Source organism: Poecilia mexicana, unplaced genomic scaffold, assembly GCF_051168715.1.
Source record: "Poecilia mexicana isolate PSO_F unplaced genomic scaffold, ASM5116871v1 scaffold_22, whole genome shotgun sequence".
NCBI classification, from domain to species: Eukaryota; Metazoa; Chordata; class Actinopteri; order Cyprinodontiformes; family Poeciliidae; genus Poecilia; species Poecilia mexicana.
The window spans coordinates 1,494,655-1,513,030 of record NW_028263391.1 but is presented as its reverse complement, the minus strand read 5'-3'; the positions used below and the strand labels follow the sequence as shown (position 1 = coordinate 1,513,030).

The 18,376-nt window shown below is 38.6% G+C and overlaps 1 protein-coding gene across 1 annotated transcript in view; it reads right to left on the bottom strand.

Moving 5' to 3' along the window:
- The window catches only part of npas3 (neuronal PAS domain protein 3), a 295,135-nt gene that overhangs the window by 27,037 nt on the left and 249,722 nt on the right, over positions 1-18,376 (bottom strand). The window contains exons 7-8 of the mRNA XM_088002562.1: positions 7,045-7,163; positions 6,071-6,264 (exon numbers count right to left, since the gene is read on the bottom strand). Of these exons, the coding sequence (XP_087858688.1) occupies positions 6,071-6,264; positions 7,045-7,163 (313 nt within the window). The remainder of the gene's footprint in view (positions 1-6,070; positions 6,265-7,044; positions 7,164-18,376) is intronic.

The following is an 18,376-nucleotide window of genomic DNA, read 5'->3' as shown; positions in this document are numbered from 1 at the left end:
GGGATGCTGCTTTGCACTGTGGTTAAAACCATTAATAGCATGCGTACTCTGAGCAGGATCCTAACCTGAACAGGACTGCACAGAAGGAAACGTCAGTCCGGTCCTCTAGCTGTAGCGGCGTTCCTGACTGTCTGGATTGAAGCTCAAGTTGGCTTCCGATTGTAGCTTCTGATTCGGGAAATGGCTAAAGGGAGATTATAACGAGGCTCAGACGTATTTGCTGAACAGTTTCTGTTCAGATTTTTTTAACAGTACACTTGCTGAACAACGGCAACGGCTGTTCGTAACCAAGCAACCGAAATCAACAGAAGGCTCGATAGTGGCAAAAGACAAAACTAGATCCTGTTAAGCATTCTTCAAAATGAAAGACTTCCTCTCTCCAAAATAAATCATATTTAAATTTATGAAAAATTTTAATATATTTTTTGTGTTCTTGTTCATTCCCTTTGGTTGAGCATATGCCAAAATGTTATGCCAACTTTTGTGTGAACATTAAAGAATAGTGTGACTATTAAAGAACTGATAAGAATCTTTCACATCTCATAATGCCAAAGCAGTTTCCTGCATTTAGTCTGGTTTTAATTTAGAGATCCCCCAAAAATAAAAGTCATGCAGTCAAAGATAACACATGTATGTAATCCTTCATGCTACTCTCAAAATGAAGTGTGTAGAAAAGGACAGTGCAGCAAGTAACACAGAACTGTATTAAAATGAAAAAAAAAATCAGGAACATGCTTTTCACTGGCTGGTTACGCTACGTCATCTTGTCGCATTTCAGCCACACTACATAACCGAGCTGGTTGTCAGAGAATATTTGCTTTACAACAAAAAATACCTCAAGATTGAATTTTAATTCAGTGACTGACTTGACTGAACCAAGACTGAACCAAGACTGCAGTCAGAGCAGGCAGGCCACATTGCTGTAGTAATACCTGTGTTTGTTTGACCTGCATCCGTCCACATTTGTGTACTGTCTGTATAAGTGTGTTTGTGTCGAGGTGCACAGTTGCAAAAACGTAGAAAGCAGCAAAAGGTGGTTGGACTAGGCCAGGGGTGGGCAACTCCAGGCCTGGAGGGCCGGTCTTCTGCAACTTTTAGATGTGTCTCTACTTCAACACACCTGAGTCAAATAATGAGGTCGTTAGCAGGACTCTAGAGAACTTGACTGCACTGAGGAGGTGATTCAGCTGTTGATTTCAAGTGTGTTGGACCAGGGAGACATCTAAGAGTTGCAGGACACTGGCCCTCCAGCACCAGGATTGCCCATCCCTGGACTAGGCTCTGGAAGGCTGCAGCAGGACAGGCTGGTAACACAGGGCGCCAGCCGAGGGTCAATTTATCCCAGACAGAGGTTGGTCATCAGAGCAGCACAGCAGCAGCAGACCTCAGGCCAAAGAGGCATCGGGTGAAATGTAGGGTGCCACGCCCCCCTGACCCAGCCACACTGCCACACAGGCCACGCCCCGGAGCCGGTTCCCCTGGCGGCCAGGGGCCCCAACCAACCCCTGGCAGGAAGACCGCCCAGCGCCAAGCAGGGAGGAGGGAACAGAACTGGACTGCACTGATAACTGGGATCAATTGGAATGTGTGTGAATAGACTGAAGTGATGCTTCTTTGGAAAGTACCTTGAGGCGGCATGTTATTAACCAGCTGAACTGAAACTGAATCTCTTTGTTATTAACCAGTCAGGACATTTTAGTGTCCTTGTCGTTTTACATGCAACTTGTCTGTAACAGTAATGCATCTACTTATTAATTCAGCCTGTTGTGAAGCAAAGCAAACATCAACTGAGCATAAACTGTTTTGTTGTATTTGAAACGTGTTATAGTGGATGTGGGCAGGAGGGACTGGACTGACCCTGATAACTATGACGTATACATAAAGAGGATCCAATGGATTTGGAGTCCACAAAAACACACTAATGTCTTTCACTGTCTCGTCCAGAACTTGATCATATTCTTTTATCTCACCTTTTGACAGTTTTAAAATAATTATAAAGAATCAACCACCTCAGAAATATATTTATCATAGATAATGTGTCATGTAAATGTTCCTGGCCTGTTTATCTGTATTAAAATAACTGCTCAGATGGGATCAGTGATTGATTCAAATGCTAAATTTTTTTTCAACAAAATGTGTCAGGATGAAATTATTTGGTTCTTCTGTTTCACATTTACAACTCTTGTAGGTTTCTTGGTTACAAAAACCTAAAATCTATTTTAGAAATGTTTTAAAGCTTAACAGCACCAAGAATGTGATCCAACTAGTCTCACAAGAAACACGTTTCCCATTTAAAACAAATGCTTTATGACTTAGGGACAAGAAACTAGTCAGTCAGGTTCGGGTATGGCTAACACTCATCAGCATTAAAAAGATTAACGTGAACAAAAATACCACAGAATGGAGCAGACAATTTCCCGTTTTAGTCAGATCGAGGATGGTTGAGGGCGTCTAATGTCTGTACGCCAGATAACAGCCCATTTTGTTCTTTGGAGAAAAGCATCCTTCCATTTTTTCATTCTCATAGAAACTTATCCTCAAAATTGAGCTGTAATGGAACCAACGCTTGTCTCTTTAACACAGCGGCGATTTCTGTCGCTCCACAGTGAATATCATCATCTGCTGCATTGTATCCACTTTTCCACCCACAAAAAAGCAATCTGTCTACCATCATTTTCCTGCTCTTTTTATTATAAAACATGAAGGAGGTATTTCTTTTTTCTTTTTTATTTTGCCTGATATGAATCTTTGCAGTCAAGGCGTTAGCTCCGGCACAAGATCCTGATGGCTATCTGCTTTATCTGGACAGAGGGAAGGCGATAGAACCATCAGAGACATATTTCACTGTTAAACCGGGGGGGATTAGGTCATATTCCTCATGAATACGGAGCTCCAACAAGGCTGACAACTTCTTTATCCTTGGAAATAGTCATGAAACAATGATGCAGAAACAGTCAAATTATTTTTAGGATAGCTTAAAAACTGTGACATTGTTACATCTTTAAGTGATCGGGAAGTTTGTCAAAAGACAAAATATGATGTATTTGCATTGTTTGTATTTATTTATTTTAAGCTGGTTTTAAAAACAAACACAAGAACAAACAACTCAATATTGATAAAAAATATAGTAATTAAAATCATGATCTAATATTAATATGCCTGTTCAATAATAAATTATATGACATAGACAAGATGATTACAAACAAACTAATACGACAAGAAAATAGTAGCAATGATGATTGTAAATAACCTGACTTATAGCTAAGGTTCTCTGTACAATGTGAGTATCATAGCTTTGTATTTATTTTTAAACCGGTTGATGTTTGGACATTGTTTTAGTTCCATATTCAGTTTGTTCCATTGTTTGGCTCCAGTTACAGAGATACAAAATCTTCTCATAGATGTTGGGATGCTGTATTTTGAAATACAGCATCCCCTTCCTTTCATAAAATCCTGAAGATGTTTAGGAAACAGATTATAACGGACATCAAACAGAAGTGCAGTTTGATTTTTCTCAATTTCCTGCAATTTTAATAAAGTAGACTTAAGAAATAAAGGATTTGTGTGTGTAAGAAAACTAGCGTTGTGTTTTACTCTGGCGGCTCTTTTTTGCAATACTATTAGTGATTGTTAGCAATGTTGATTTATAAGTATTGCCCCAAACTTCTGCACAAAAAATTATATATGACTCAATCATTGAACAACACAAGATGTAGAGTGACTTACTGTTCAGATAATATGTTGCTTTGGCTATGATTAATGTATAATATGAATAATTTGGGACCCAATTTTAATGAAAGAAAACCTGAAAACCTGACCTGTGCAACACTTATTGATGTTAAAAGTGCTTTTAAAATGTGAATGTCGTGAACATTTAAAAACAAAAATGATTCATGTATAGCTGATTTGATTCTGATCCAGACAGAGTTCCACTAGAGTCTGTAGAGGAAGCCAAAGACTCTGGTGATGGTGAAGTGACTTAACATCACCAGAGATGTTTTGTCATAATGTCAGTAGAAACATGAATTTAAAGAAGGGATTTGGAGTCTGTATTGCCAACAATGATTTGTCCAGTGATTGTTGTGGAAAGTATAAACATTTTTTATACAACATTTGAAAAAAGTAAATAAAAAATATATTTTCAAACTGATACTGCAATGACATCATTATATTTTAGGGGCAGGGTGATATTCTCCAGTTCTGATCTATCAGCTCACTGTATTATGGGGCTGATCACCATGATCTTCATTTTATTAAAGTTCAGTTTTAGGTTCATTTCAGATTTATAGTTTTGGTGACCACATAACCACATGAACCACATTCACGTTAGCTATTCATTAACATATGTAAGATACTTTTAGTGTAAAGTCCAGATTGTAAGAACATGTTTAAAAAATAAACAACTCCTCACCGCAGCGTTCCCTGGTGTTGGATGTTTTCCATATTGTGTAAACCCAGCACCAGGCTTCAGGTTTGGGATGAGAATTTAATCTCAATGTCTGTCATTATGTCTGAGAGTTGTCCAACTTTGTTCACTATTTAAGCTAGCAATAAAGCTTTTTAATTTGACAAACTTCAAAAATATTCATTTTGCCTATTTGACTGCATCTCTACATAAGATATGCAGGTCCATCATTAAGTGTAACCCAAAGGTTTTGTAAGAAGCATTTGCATTTTCTGTGGTGTAGCAACAATCTCTTATTATACAAGGATTCTAATCATATCAAGTAAAATAACATTTATGTAATGTATTTGATGTTAAGATTTAGGTCATAAGCCTAAAGGCATTAATCTGAACAACAACAACAACAACAACAACAACAAAAATCAAGAAAGCAGCAGTTACAGCAGGGTTCCAAGTCCATGGATGAATAGAAGGCAGCTGTGTTCGCTTGCTTCCACCTTCTTGGACCCCTAATTATGCAGCAGATGTTTGCATCAAGCTGCATTATGCAGGGTTTTAAATTATATGTGGCAGTTTTACTGATTAAAGTGACAGGAAAACTTTAGGTCGAAGCTCTGCTGTAATATGTCACCAACACATTTTCCTTTGTGATTTTTTTTACTCTTAATCAGTAATCTCACTCTCTTCAGATCATTTTGCAAAGCAGCTTCTCTCAAATTCAAATCTTAAGGTCAGTACATACTTTGCAACAAAGAGGAATCAGTTCTTTCCCAGAATTGGAAGAAACAACGACCCCATTCTGTTCATGCAACACTTGTTTTTTTTTTTTTGCAGATTTTTCTGCACATAAAATCTGTTGCATATTTTCCAAGCATAATTGTGTGATTACTTAGAAACAAGGACTTGCATAAGGACTTATCTATGGAGGTGATGGAGGACCAGCTGTTTTTCTGGGTAAAAAAAACCCAAAAAAAAAACAACTATTCTTTTGCATAAATTTATATGCAAATGAGTAGGATATTTTTAAATGTATCCTACTCAGTTGCACATTTCAATTGGCTGTTATTGTTTTTCTCGTGCAGTAAATTTGCCTTTTCTGTACTGAGTCTAATTCTTACAGAATTACATACTCGCATATTCACCTTTGTGTGAATATGCGAGTTTCATTTGCCTTTCACTTTGCTCCTTACATGAATTTCCCTGCTGTGAGACAATGAAGGATATTTCTATTCTATCCTGTTGCTTCTTAAAAAATCCATATCAGTCAAGTTTTCTTTATTTGTTTGCATTACAACCCAGCAGAGTGACAGCTGAGTGTCCCACAGTTTTTTACTCGTGGTAGTAAAAATGACTCCATTGGCTCTTGTTGTAAAAACCAACAAGAACAACCAATAAGTTACACATATTCCTAAAGAGGAGCTGCTGAAGAGAGACACCTTAGTAAAAAACATGAAATATGACAAAGAATATCCAATTTATTGGAGTTAAAGAGAGCTAAAATTCTGCAGGGGTAAAACTGACACCTTTATTGTCCTCTTGTTTCTATAATAAATATAGAAAACACTGAAAAGGTTAGATGCATTTGTTCAGGTTCATTACAAATTTTTTATATTACTCTCTGACACAAACAAAAGAATCCCTGAAGCCAGATTATTTCTCCCCTACCTGTTCTCACAGTAGATGATCTTGAGATCCATGTTGACTCTGGTGACAAACATTTGGCAGTCGATGCGAACCTCATTAATTGTGGGTGGTGGGAGGGCGTGAGCTACCACCACCATTCCCATGATCTGATTAGGCACCGAGCGGCTGTGCGTCAGAGCCATCCTGATCCGCAGACGCCCTGTGATGTGGATCACCTGACAGGGAAAACACAGCAGGTCACAGTCAGAGGGTGTGACAGCTTTGGATGTGGACATGGATGGTTCCAACATTTGTTACTTTAAATACCGGAGAGGGAGAATCCATGTAAATCTGACAGCAAAACGTTGAAAAAACCCACAAAACTCAAGAGAATATTTTAAACACTTCTTGTTTTTAAAATGGCCTGAAAAACAGAGTTAACTAGCAAGCACAGCTAGTTAACAGCTGTTAACAGCTCTGGTGCGTTTAGGTGCCTGTTCATGTTGGCACAAACATGAACAGGTTTCAGCTTGAATATGTTCTCTGCCTCATACTTTATATAGGAGATGTAATTTCTCCTGCAAAGAGATTCAGTTAAATGCAATAGTGTAGTAGTCTCATCCTGCATGGCTTCAGTCTCCCATGGAAACACTTTACATGTTCCATTCTCGGTACGTGTTTCACACTGGACGACTATCGGTGCCACACCACCTTCTACATCTGTTCTCTGTCTAGTCATTAGATTCTGTGTAATTAACTGCCTACTGCAAATATGTTAAGAGGTGGTTTTCACTGCTCACATTAATGCATTTTAAGGTATACATTATGTATGAACTATTAACATAGGCAGTTAGAAGTAATTCTAGAGGGTTTTCTCAAGTAATTGCAGATTTTCCTTTTATTCCAATCTCACTAACAAGATTCACAAACATGTCTAAAAATGTTAATGTTCACCTTAAGAAAGAAATCATGCTACTTTCAATGATTGTAAGCAGAGTTTGGGTTGATTGTCTTACTTTATATCCTGAGGACTTGATGTGCACACCTCTCTTTGTTAGAGTGGACTTCATCCGGATGAAGAAGGATCGTTCCAGAGAGTTATCAGGAGACAGGAGGCTGGGACTGCTGGACTCCACTGCACAACGAACAACACAAAGACAAGCAAAAAGAAATGAGCTAACCAACAGCTGTTAACAGCTCTGGTGCATTTAGGTTTAATGTTCCTCACAGCCTGACCGACATGGTTCCTGTCCTGAAGTCAGTGGTAGTTTTGATGTGGGCAAACATAACATTAACATGCCTCTCTCCTCTCTCACTTGTGAGGGATCCTACAGACCGGCCCATAAAGTTAAATGACTCCTGGAGGTAAGACATAATTAGTTTGTTTGTGTAGTTAGTAATATTTTGAATTCAAAAGTTAAGTTTGACAATGTTTAAGTGTTTCTATGAACCAGAGGCAAGTGTCTGCAAGTTTTATTACAAACAATGTTAATTTGGTTCAAGACTTTGTCATCCAAAAAGGTGAAGGTTTTGTTGCATTCTGTTCACTGGCCTCTGATTGGTTTTGGTTTCCATGAACTTTTTTTGTGGTCTAATATTTGTTTGGGCCTTAGTTAAAAAAAAAACCCACCTCAAGTAAAACAAGCAGGTCCATTTCATTCAATTTAATCTATCTGCAGTTTAAATGAGTACATTATCGACACATATTTCAACTTATTCCAATAAAGTAGAAACCTCACTATCTGTTTCTATTTCCACTACTGACAAGGGTGTTGTACAATTTTTCACTTTTCAAAAATGCAGAATCAGAGTTAACTTCTAAAAGTAGTACTACATACTTGAGAGAAGGAATAATAAACCCCAGAAAAACGACAAAAAACAAAGGTTATGTTTGTTTCCTTTCTGCCAGCTGGTGGATGGATGGCATTTCTGATAGGCTGAATTCTCTATCTTGACCAGTAGATGTCAGTGATTGTTGCAGTTCTTCAGGTTTTAGTCTAAGTGCATTTGATGAGAAAACTAAATGTTATCATGGTTCTTGAAGTCTTCTGAACCATTATTTCAATTTCACTTCAAGAGTTTATTCCACTGTATTTGATCAACATACAAAAGAGAAAACAGGATGAACAGTGCATGCTGGGAAATTTACTTTTAGGTTTATTCATTCTTCCAAAAACAAAGTTATGATCAATTTTTCAGTGGTCATAATAAAGAGAAAGATATTTTACAGTGGTTTATTACTTTACTGTGTAAATGACAAGTAGTGATTTGACTGTAATGAACTATGTTAATGTTTTACATGGTTTCAAAAATCCACAAGTTACATCAGAAACATGTTTGTGAAATAAATATAACATTTCTGTCAGGCAGATTTATTGGATAACTACAACTGCTATTAAACCATATAAGCTTGATGCCTTTTATTACATTCAAGCTGAAAAAGATGTCACAACACATCTGAAAACATAGAGAAGAAACTCAGAAATAAGTTCTACATGTTGTTAGACCACAGCCTAAACTCTGCAGACGTTATGCCTTCATCAGCATGTAATCTCTGCAGGTAGAAATACAAGATCAGATCACCAAGATCAGAGTCATGCAGGATCTGTGAGTCTGCTGCTTGTCCTCAACAGCCAGCATGGTTCCACTGAATAAATAGATGAAGAACATTTTACACATGCAAGCAAGCACACAGACACGCAGCCAGGTCTCTGGTGGATGCACTGGTTGATCACTACTGATATATGTTGACAACGTCTAATCTGAAAAATTGAAAGAAATGAATTAATATGCAAATTCATCCTTTATAATATAAATGTCCTTGAAACAGCGAGGGGGTGGTGATAGAGAGAGAAAGGCAGTGAGGAGGGGAAGAGGTGGAGGGAAGGGGCAGCGGCAGTAGAGGAAGGGAAGGAAGAAAAGATGGGAAAATCTGACATGTACAGAAAATACATGAAAAATAAACTGAATAAATAAACTAGATGGACTGGCGTACGGAGACATGAAGAAAGGCGAACAAAAGCAGTACTATTATGTACTGCAGAATCTAAAAGATTGAGAGTAAGAAAAAAATAAAGCATCATGAGAGATATTTATAATGAGGAAGAAAAATAAAGATTATGAAATTTACCAGAAGAGGAAACAACTCTTTCTCTGCACCAATGTTTCCTCTGCTGCTTCTCTTCTAAACACCATCAGCCAGTTAGCTGTCAGTGCTTCAGGACAGTAAGGGACAATCAGATGGAGGGACGATGTCCCCATCAAACTATGATGTATTTAACTTCACTTTCTATGTGTAAAACTTTAAGTACACATACACACACATATATATAAAAAAATTAAAAAATTCCCTTCTCACCCTCCGCCGGTGGTCTCTCTCTCTTTCATCCTCTGAGCTCGGGTCCTCTATCAGAGGTCTGGTAGCTTGAGGTTCTCCTCCAGTATCTTGGCTGTGCCTAGAACTGCACATTTATGGACTGAGATGTCTGATGTTGTTCCTGGGATCTGTTTGAGCCACTGCTCCAGTTTGGGGGTGACTGCCCTGAGGGCCCCGATGACCACAGGCACCACTGTGGTCTTCACCTTCCAGGCCTTCTCCAGTTCCTCTCTGAGGCCCTGGTATTTCTCCAGTTTCTCATGCTCCTTTTTCCTGATGTTGTGGTCACTTGGTATTGCTACATCAACCACAACGGCTTTCCTTTGTTCTTTATCCACCACCACAATGTCCGGTTGGTTGACCATTACCATCTTGTCTGTCTGGATCTGGAAGTCCCACAGGATCTTAGCTCGGTCATTCTCCACCACCTTTGGGGGTGTTCCCCACTTCGATCTCGGGGCTTCCAGTCCATATTCTGCACAGATGTTCCTGTACACTATGCTCGCCACTTGGTTATGTCGTTCCATGTACGCTTTCCCTGCCAGCATCTTGCACCCTGCTGTTATGTGCTGGACTGTCTCAGAGGCCTCCTTGCACAACCTACACCTTGGGTCTTGTCTGGTGTGGTAGATCTGAGCCTCTATTGCTCTGGTGTTTAGGGCCTGTTCCTGTGCGGCCAGGATGAGGGCCTCTGTGCTGTCCTTGAGTCCAGCTTTCTCCAGCCATTGGTAGGATTTCCTGATATCAGCCACTTCAGTTATTTGTCGGTGGTACATCCCATGTAGGGGCTTGTCCTCCCATGATGGTTCCTCAAGCACCTCGTCCTCTGTTCCCCATTGTCTGAGACATTCGCTGAGCACATCGTCCATTGAGGCTTTGTCCTTCCCTTCTCACCCTCCGCCGGTGGTCTCCACCGGATGTGGATTTGGTGTTTTACCCATGAGCCATCACCGCGACCCTACAACTATTCTTAAGGAGGTTACCCATGATTCCTCAGCATACCAGATGACTTAAGTGGCTGACATGGCCCTGTCTTCTGAGTAATTCACCTAATAATGATTTGACCACTAGGGTGCGCTCACAGGCTTTGCATATCACATTTCTGCTTGCATTTTCTGGCTACTATTAAGAATGAGAGAACTTGATGGTTCACAAAATGTAATTTCTGCACATTTAGATGCATTGAAAAGACAAGAAATAACATGACAGCAAATTAAATAATTAAATCAAATCATAAACGGAGCAGTCTCTGTTCTCCTTTTTCAGTCTTTTTGTCAATAACTGTGTTTTCTCATGAAAATTAAATTAGCATACATGTTCAATCATTTGCACACTCTTACATGAGAGTTTGCTTGTCTGCAACTGAACCGCTTCTACATGTAGGTAAAGAGAGAAGTCTGACATGAGGACAGACGGATGGAAGCAGACAAAAAAATGAGGTGTGTATAAATCGACAGAGGATGAGAAGAATTAGAGGAAAACAAGAGGAATTAAAAAAAAAACAAGACAACAGAGGTGGAAGAGGGAAGATGAAGATCATGTGGGGATTCAGAGGTGTTTTCTCATTCTGCTTGCCTGGCTTGCGTTACCGTGGGGACAACGCTCCTACAAGACAAAGATTAGTGCTACAAAGGCAGCAGGTGGCTGCCGGCTCCACCACTGCCCGACTCTGGGACTTAATTATCTGTGGCACTGAAACTTTCCCTCGTTTGAAGGACAAATGATTAATTAAAAAGAACAACTCACCTACGCCTCTCATCTGTGGACAATACCCTGTGCAGAGGGTTTCTTTGCATATGTGAATGCGATTGCAGGGACGTCTCAGTGGGACTGCGTATCATTGTCAGACAGTCTAATAATGCTGCTTGGTTCAGGGAGCCCATTGAGTCAGACTGATAACTAGCTAACGAGCTAACGTGATGGAGGAGCAGCAGTGCGATACAAAAGCCACCAATAGCAAGGTCACCACAACCTCCTCCACCGGCTGCCATCACCACTGCAGTGCAACGCGGCTCCTACACACTAAGGCAGAGTGGGGAAAACACAAATATAATTGGCTTGACAAGAGGACTATAATACAGCAGATAAGGCAGACACATGTAGCGCATTAATGAGTCATTTAGTAAATTTCAGTGGCCCAAAGCAAATGGAAGAAGAGAGAACAAACACTGAGAATCCTGAAGGGCACAAACAAAACCATTACATACCTTCATCCTTTCATCCTCACACTTTCCCATTGTTATGTCTCCATTTCCTTTAGAGATCACTTCTGGGCCTTAATGGTGCCAACTAATTGTTCACTATGCAATACAAGGTATGTATTCAACATATTGTAAATGTGGAAGGTTACAGAACATGTTTAATTTTCATAAGCAATCAATGATAATCAGTGTAAAGAACCAGCCAGCAAAATCAAAATCAGTAATAACAGTTTAAAAAGCAGTTATGTTTGGCAGCAAGGTTTAATCTAGACTACTGATGTGTCAAAGGTAAACAGTAAGATATGGGGTAATTTCCACAACTGTGTTGTTGGCGCACACACTCATGTCCAGGTTCAGAAAATAGTGTTCAACACTGTAAATATAAATATACTGTATATACATATATTATCAAATAACTCTAGATAACAAAAGCAATCAACTAGAGGGGGAAATGCACACTTTCCAACAGTCTTTTCAATTGTATTGATAGAAAATAGAAATAAATTTTGGAGGGTAATTCCATCACCATTTCCAGACATAACTCTTGTGTGTTTAAGTGCTTGCTTGTTACTGGCCAGAAACAACATTTTCCAACAATTTTTTTATATATATATATATATATATATATATATATATATATATATATATATATATATATATATATATATATATATATATATATGAAAAAAACTGGAAACTGCTATGTAATGATATTTACTAATATCCTTGGTTTTCCTCATCTCCACTCTTGGAGGTACAGTCAATCAGTGCCTAGGCCTTCTTAGATGGCTGCTTTGTAAACACCAGTCCATAACATGTCACAATGCATTGCGTCTAGGTATTTCAGCCACCCAAGCTGCTTCCCCCCCAGATATTTCAGATACGGTCAACAAAAAACTCTGTGAATAGGTAACACTGTGAGAACTGAGAACAGTGAGGGGATCACCGTGTATCTCTCACTGCGTATTAAAAGAAAACTGCAGTTTCCTTTTAATACACTCAGTATTGCAGTGGACCATCAATGAACATTTCAATCACTGTTATTTGTTAAAATCCTTCTCCTTTCTCCTGTTGTCCTTTTCTTAGTCATAATTCAAAAGTTTTAGTGAGTGGAAAGGGAGAGGTGTTTGACCACTGCAGCTCCCCTACTTTCAAATTTACCGGGAGTCCAGTGAAAAGGATCTGATCTAAAATAACCAAAATATGAAGCACACAAACACACACACGCACACACACAAATCCCCCAGCTCGCATATAAAGCTGTGCTCAAGTCATTCTTGCCCCACAAAGCTTGGATTGTGAGTGAAAGTTTGTTTATGTAAACACTCTGTAACTGTCACATTGCTGCCTCTCTCTCCCTATCGCCTCTACGGCTGTAATTGAATTGCTACTGTCAGGGGATGGGGGGGGGCTGCTGGGTGAGACCTGCCTTATGAATAGAATGTGTTTTCTATCAGGAGAAATTTGACAAATTGAGTCAGGGAGGGAGACGAAAGAGGAGAAGGCAGAGGGAGAGTTAGCAAACGTAAGAGAACTTTAAAACATCAGAGAAAAAAACAATCAGTGACAGAAACTCAGAGAGAAAGACAACAGGAGAGATCATAAGAATAAAAATGAAAACAATTTGAGGTCTTATCTTAAAACCAGGACAAAGGTTGGATAAACATTCATAACTGGTATGGAGTCAGACATGTTCTGGAATATGAAGCCATTCACATACTCCTTTTTCACAGGAAACTCTGGCGCATATGTATGTCTGTGTGTGTGTGTCTCTGTGTGTGTGTGTGTGTGTGTGTGTGTGTGTGTGTGTGTGTGTGTCTCTGTGTGTGTGTGTGTGTGTGTGTGTGTGTGTGTGTGTGTGTGTGTGTGTGTGTGTGTGTGTGTGTGTGTGGCCTTACATCTGATACAGTGTAAAGATAATTTTCCTAACACATACTAAGTTGTGGGGATAGATAGCTGGCCAAAAGCCCAGGCTCTGTGAAACGAAGTGCTGTTTTTGGGTCAGGGGTTAGGTTTGGACTAAGTAGTGAAATAAGGTTAGGTCAGGTTTAGGTTAGGTATGTACTGGTAATGGTTAGGTTTAGGGAAGGTAAAGGGGTAGGCTATAGAAATCAATGAAAAATGAATGGAAGTCAATGCAAAGTCCTTGTGAAGATAGAAAGACATACTAAGTGTGTGTCTCTCTGTGTGTGTGTTTTAAGGTAGATTTCTTCAAAGCCTTTTCCCACATTGCAAAAGCATGGGAACTAAATGTAAAGAAGCTAAAATCCCTTGTCTTCCCCAACCCACTTCCTCTTCACCTTTGTCTTTCTTCCTGTCTTTTCGCTCCATTAATCTCTGGATGCTCCTCTATCCTCATTCTTGCCCCTGCTTTGCTGCACTGATGAAAAAAAGACACTTACATTGACAGTCTTATCAAGACAATGAGCTCAAATCAAACAGAGCTCTAATAGTCTGGAGACATCGTGATCCTGCCTTTGTCTAACTTTTCTTTCTTTTCATCCAACATCTTCCTGCGGCTGAACTGCCTCCCCCTTCCTAGACTTGGTGTAATGGGACTCCAGGACGTTTCTCAAGTTATTGAACAGCAGGGACAATGGGGGCACTACTCTGTGATGGGGCAGCTTGTACACACACATTTCATTTCAGATTTGGTCCCTCTTTCCTTTATTTAATGCAGTTCTGAGACAACTGCACCTGCTGTCTTCCACTAATCCAAGATCACATCATGGGAGTGGTCATGAGGTGGAGCCAAGGCCACTGGCCACCTCTACAGCTTCACTACAAAACAACACAAATGTAACAATATAGCTTATTCACTTCAGGAAAATATTTTCTATCTTTAGTCAATTATTTGTAAAATTTGGATGTTGTGCTCTGAACTGGTGAAGATCAGTTGCTGGCCACACCTGAGTGAGCAATACTCACATCCTGGCCACCCTATGAAAATCTTCTAGCTCCCACTATATGGGATCAAGGAGGCAACCCCATGCATTCATCTCCCCAGCAACAACCCCTAACTCTAAAGCAGAGTCCAGTTCTCCTCTAGAGGAAGCTCCTCTTGGCCACTTTTATCCAGGAACTCATTCTTTCAGTCCTGATCCATGTCTCATGACTGTGGGTGAGTCTCAGAACGTAGATGGACTGGTAACTCCTGAGCTTTGCTTTGTGGCTCGGCTCTTTCTGTATCACAAAAGATGGGTGTAGTGCCCGCATTACTGCAGATGAAGTCCTAATCTGTCTGTCCATCTTCTGTTCCTTCCTATCATCACATATAAACAAGACACCAAGATACTTCAGTTTATCCACTTGAGAATGATACTGACTCTCAAGCCCTACAACTTCACCCATTGATATAAAATATCATAATAATATTAAAATAAGTAGATAAGAGTACAAAGAATGAAGCAAGTGGACTGTTTAAGTACTCAGTAAACCAGAAAGAGATGATAGAAAGAGAGTGAAGGGAAAAAGACAAGAGGGAGATAGAGGGTATGTTAAAGAACGCTTGTTTCCTATGAGTTGGATAATTAAATTGGCAACCCATGTTTGTTTTCAGAAAGGTTAAAGGTTAAAATGACACAAATTTCTAGCGGAAAAATGATAAGCAGCTGTTTTTATAGGCACCCTGCATAAATACTGGCCGAGACAGAGACGTGACTAAGGAAAAGTTCCAGTAAGACTGAAAACAAAGAGGGAAGAGAGCAAACAGTTATTTTAATTGAAAAACCAACTAAAACCTGAGGAAAATGCAACCTTGATTTTAGCAATCTTTGCTGCATATGAATCAAACTGAATCGTGAATTGAATCGAATTGGGTTTGTGTGAATCGAATCGATTTGGAAATCCGAATTGATATCCAGCACTAATTGGGAGTTTGAATCAAAGAGGATTAACAGTTTCTAGAAACACTCAGGGTCTGAATGTCTGGCACCACCAACCATGACATGCTAAAAGTCACTTCTGCCCAATTTTTGACCACTGATATTTAATTTGAACTAAGTGAATGAAGTTATTGTTAAATAATTGGCTGGATTGATATTTATGTCAGCATGAATATTTAAAAGGAATATTTAATAAAGTGGTTGACAGGCATAATTTCAAAAATACACCATGCGAGAACTTTATGAAAGTTACCTGCTGTACGATGATGGCCAGCTAATGATTTACATTCTATTATAGCATACATTACAGCTATAAAAATACTTAGGATAGTATCAAATATTAGCTATAAATATAAGAAAAGTCAACCATAGTAGTTTATAAAAATTTAATAATGGTTAAATTCTACTTTTAGCTATATCTAGATGACTAATTCTGATTAGCCATCTAAACTAATCAGAATCTAATGATGTTTGCTATCTGATTTGATAAACATTACCAAATCAGAATATTCTGATTTGATTGTAGCTGAAGACGTTGGTTTAGTCAGATGTTATTCTGAATTGCCATGATGGTTTCCAAATGTTTGTCTATTATCAGCTCATGCATGTATATATTGTAAGTGTAAGGTACTGCAGGACATTTGTTTGGGAAATAATTTAAGTTTGGATCCAAATTTAACTAACTTGGTGACTCTACAATGGTAAAATTAAAACGGCTAGCAGGTTCTTAGCCCTAATCCAGTCATTGTGTATGAAGCTTGGCTGCTATGATCAAGTAAAATCAATAAATACCACTGTGGTTGAATGGAGTGAAAATATATATTATAGTATTTTTATGATCTTGATGGCAAATCAGTTCATACTTGATTTTTCTTTTTAATATGGAAGGTTGAATGAGATTAGTAAGAAGAACAAAATAATTAATTTCAATTATTTTAGCCATAAAATGACTGAATTTCTACTTAGTCATTGATTAAAATACAACACATCCATGAATACATTTAATTTTAGCAAATTGTATTCATTATTTTGGTGGTTTTTGGCTCACTGGACATCACTGTTTTTATGTCACATTCTGGAATAATTTTATTTTTCATCTCCACTGCTTGTGTTCTGCTCTCCTTTGTTTCTGAGACCTTTTGTCAGCATTTCATCTCTTTCATTCTTTTTCATCTAATTCCTCTGTTCCTGTTAGCTGTACCTTGATAAATCCAACAGAACATGTGAAGAAGGCAGAAGAAGCACGAGGAGCGAAACAGCATGTGGAGAAAGAAAAACAACTAAGAAGTTGAGGATCACAGAGTGGGGAGAGCACTTGGCTGCAGAATATAGAAAGACAGATGGATGAACTGAACAGCTTAGCATCCATAATCAGAGTAAGGCGTGAGGAGGAATAGAGGCGGCAGCCGTGTTCATTGAGCTGCTAACTGGTTTTACAAACACGTCTGTGAGGAGCTGCAGCAGCTTCTGATGAGCACCAACTATGACTTATTGTTGATCAGATGGAACAGATGCACACATATTGTGTAACATGATAACTAGATCTACAGGTTTAATGGAGGTCAGATTCCAGTGGTTAAGGGAATATCAGCAGGACATGAAGCTTTTTTCAGGATCTGGTGACCTTGACTGGTGACTGGTTTGCTGAAATATTGTGTTAAAAACCAGTTGTTTTCTAATTGTTTACTGACAAATATTACAATCTTAGATGTTTGACTAAGAGCTATGGGAATATCTAGCTGTTCTGGAAGCATATTTATGTAGTCTTAGCCTCGGTTAAAAAATCTGAATCAAGTTAACTGCAGGATCGGTAAATAATTAATGATAATTCATGGCATTTTAACAGAAATCTATATATCGACAAAATAAATATTTTCAATTCAAAACCCCATTTGCTGCTAAATTACTGAGCAAGTAGATATAATCAGGTTACTCAGGTTCTTCAAACTTCAGATTGGAGCAAAGTGTTATTGTGTCCTTTCATCTTTCCAGAGTTTCATGAAGCTCTGATCATTTGTTGAACTTCTTCAGAAATGTGGACTATGGACACTGACATTAATGTGTGGGACGTCTGTGCTGCTGCTACATGTTTAGCAATGAGATGCTATTTCAGGCTTGAATAGCTTCACTGATAGGCTAATACCTTCAACACAACTTGAACACAACAACAGTCTTTTCCAGCGTTGCGTCAGATCAGTTTTTGAAGCAGAAATGAAACCCCAGTGGGCCGAGAGAAGCTGCTTTGGCTTTCATGGATGGAGTTTGCCATGAAAGACGCTAGTGCATCATATTTACAGGTTACCAGAAACACAATACAAAAGTTCCACTTAGTGCTTTTGTATGTAAAAAAAAAAAAAGAAAATGTGATTAGTGTTAAAATCCTTAAAGTGAAAATTGATGTAACTAATTGACGAAAATTAATGCTTTAAAGTCCCAGCCATAATAAGTCTTGTTTAAAATTATGTTTTGCATTTATGTTTTATAACTTCACCCACTCTCAGAAAGCCCAAAAGTTTAAATTTTTTTTTTACAAAGAATTCTAAAAACAAAAAATCAGACTAATATAACATAATAGTAAATAAATAAACCAGTAAAAAGTTCTGCAATTATAGAAAAAAAAATATTTCCATTAACTTGGCTTAAGATGTAAGATTTTTAGTTAAAGTTGATAAAATATCGAAAACAATTTTAAATTCCCATTTCACATGTAGTTTTTCTCTGTGGAGGTTTGCATAATAATGTTGAGGCCTGCAGGCGTTTGCAGGTCATGCACCAATTCTGTGAACAGAAGGTGCTGCTCCAGCAAGCAGATAAAAAAAATCTGTAAATGTTTAAATGATAACTAGTAAGATCTATTCTTCCCAGTTGCAGTTTTTCCATGTTTGCC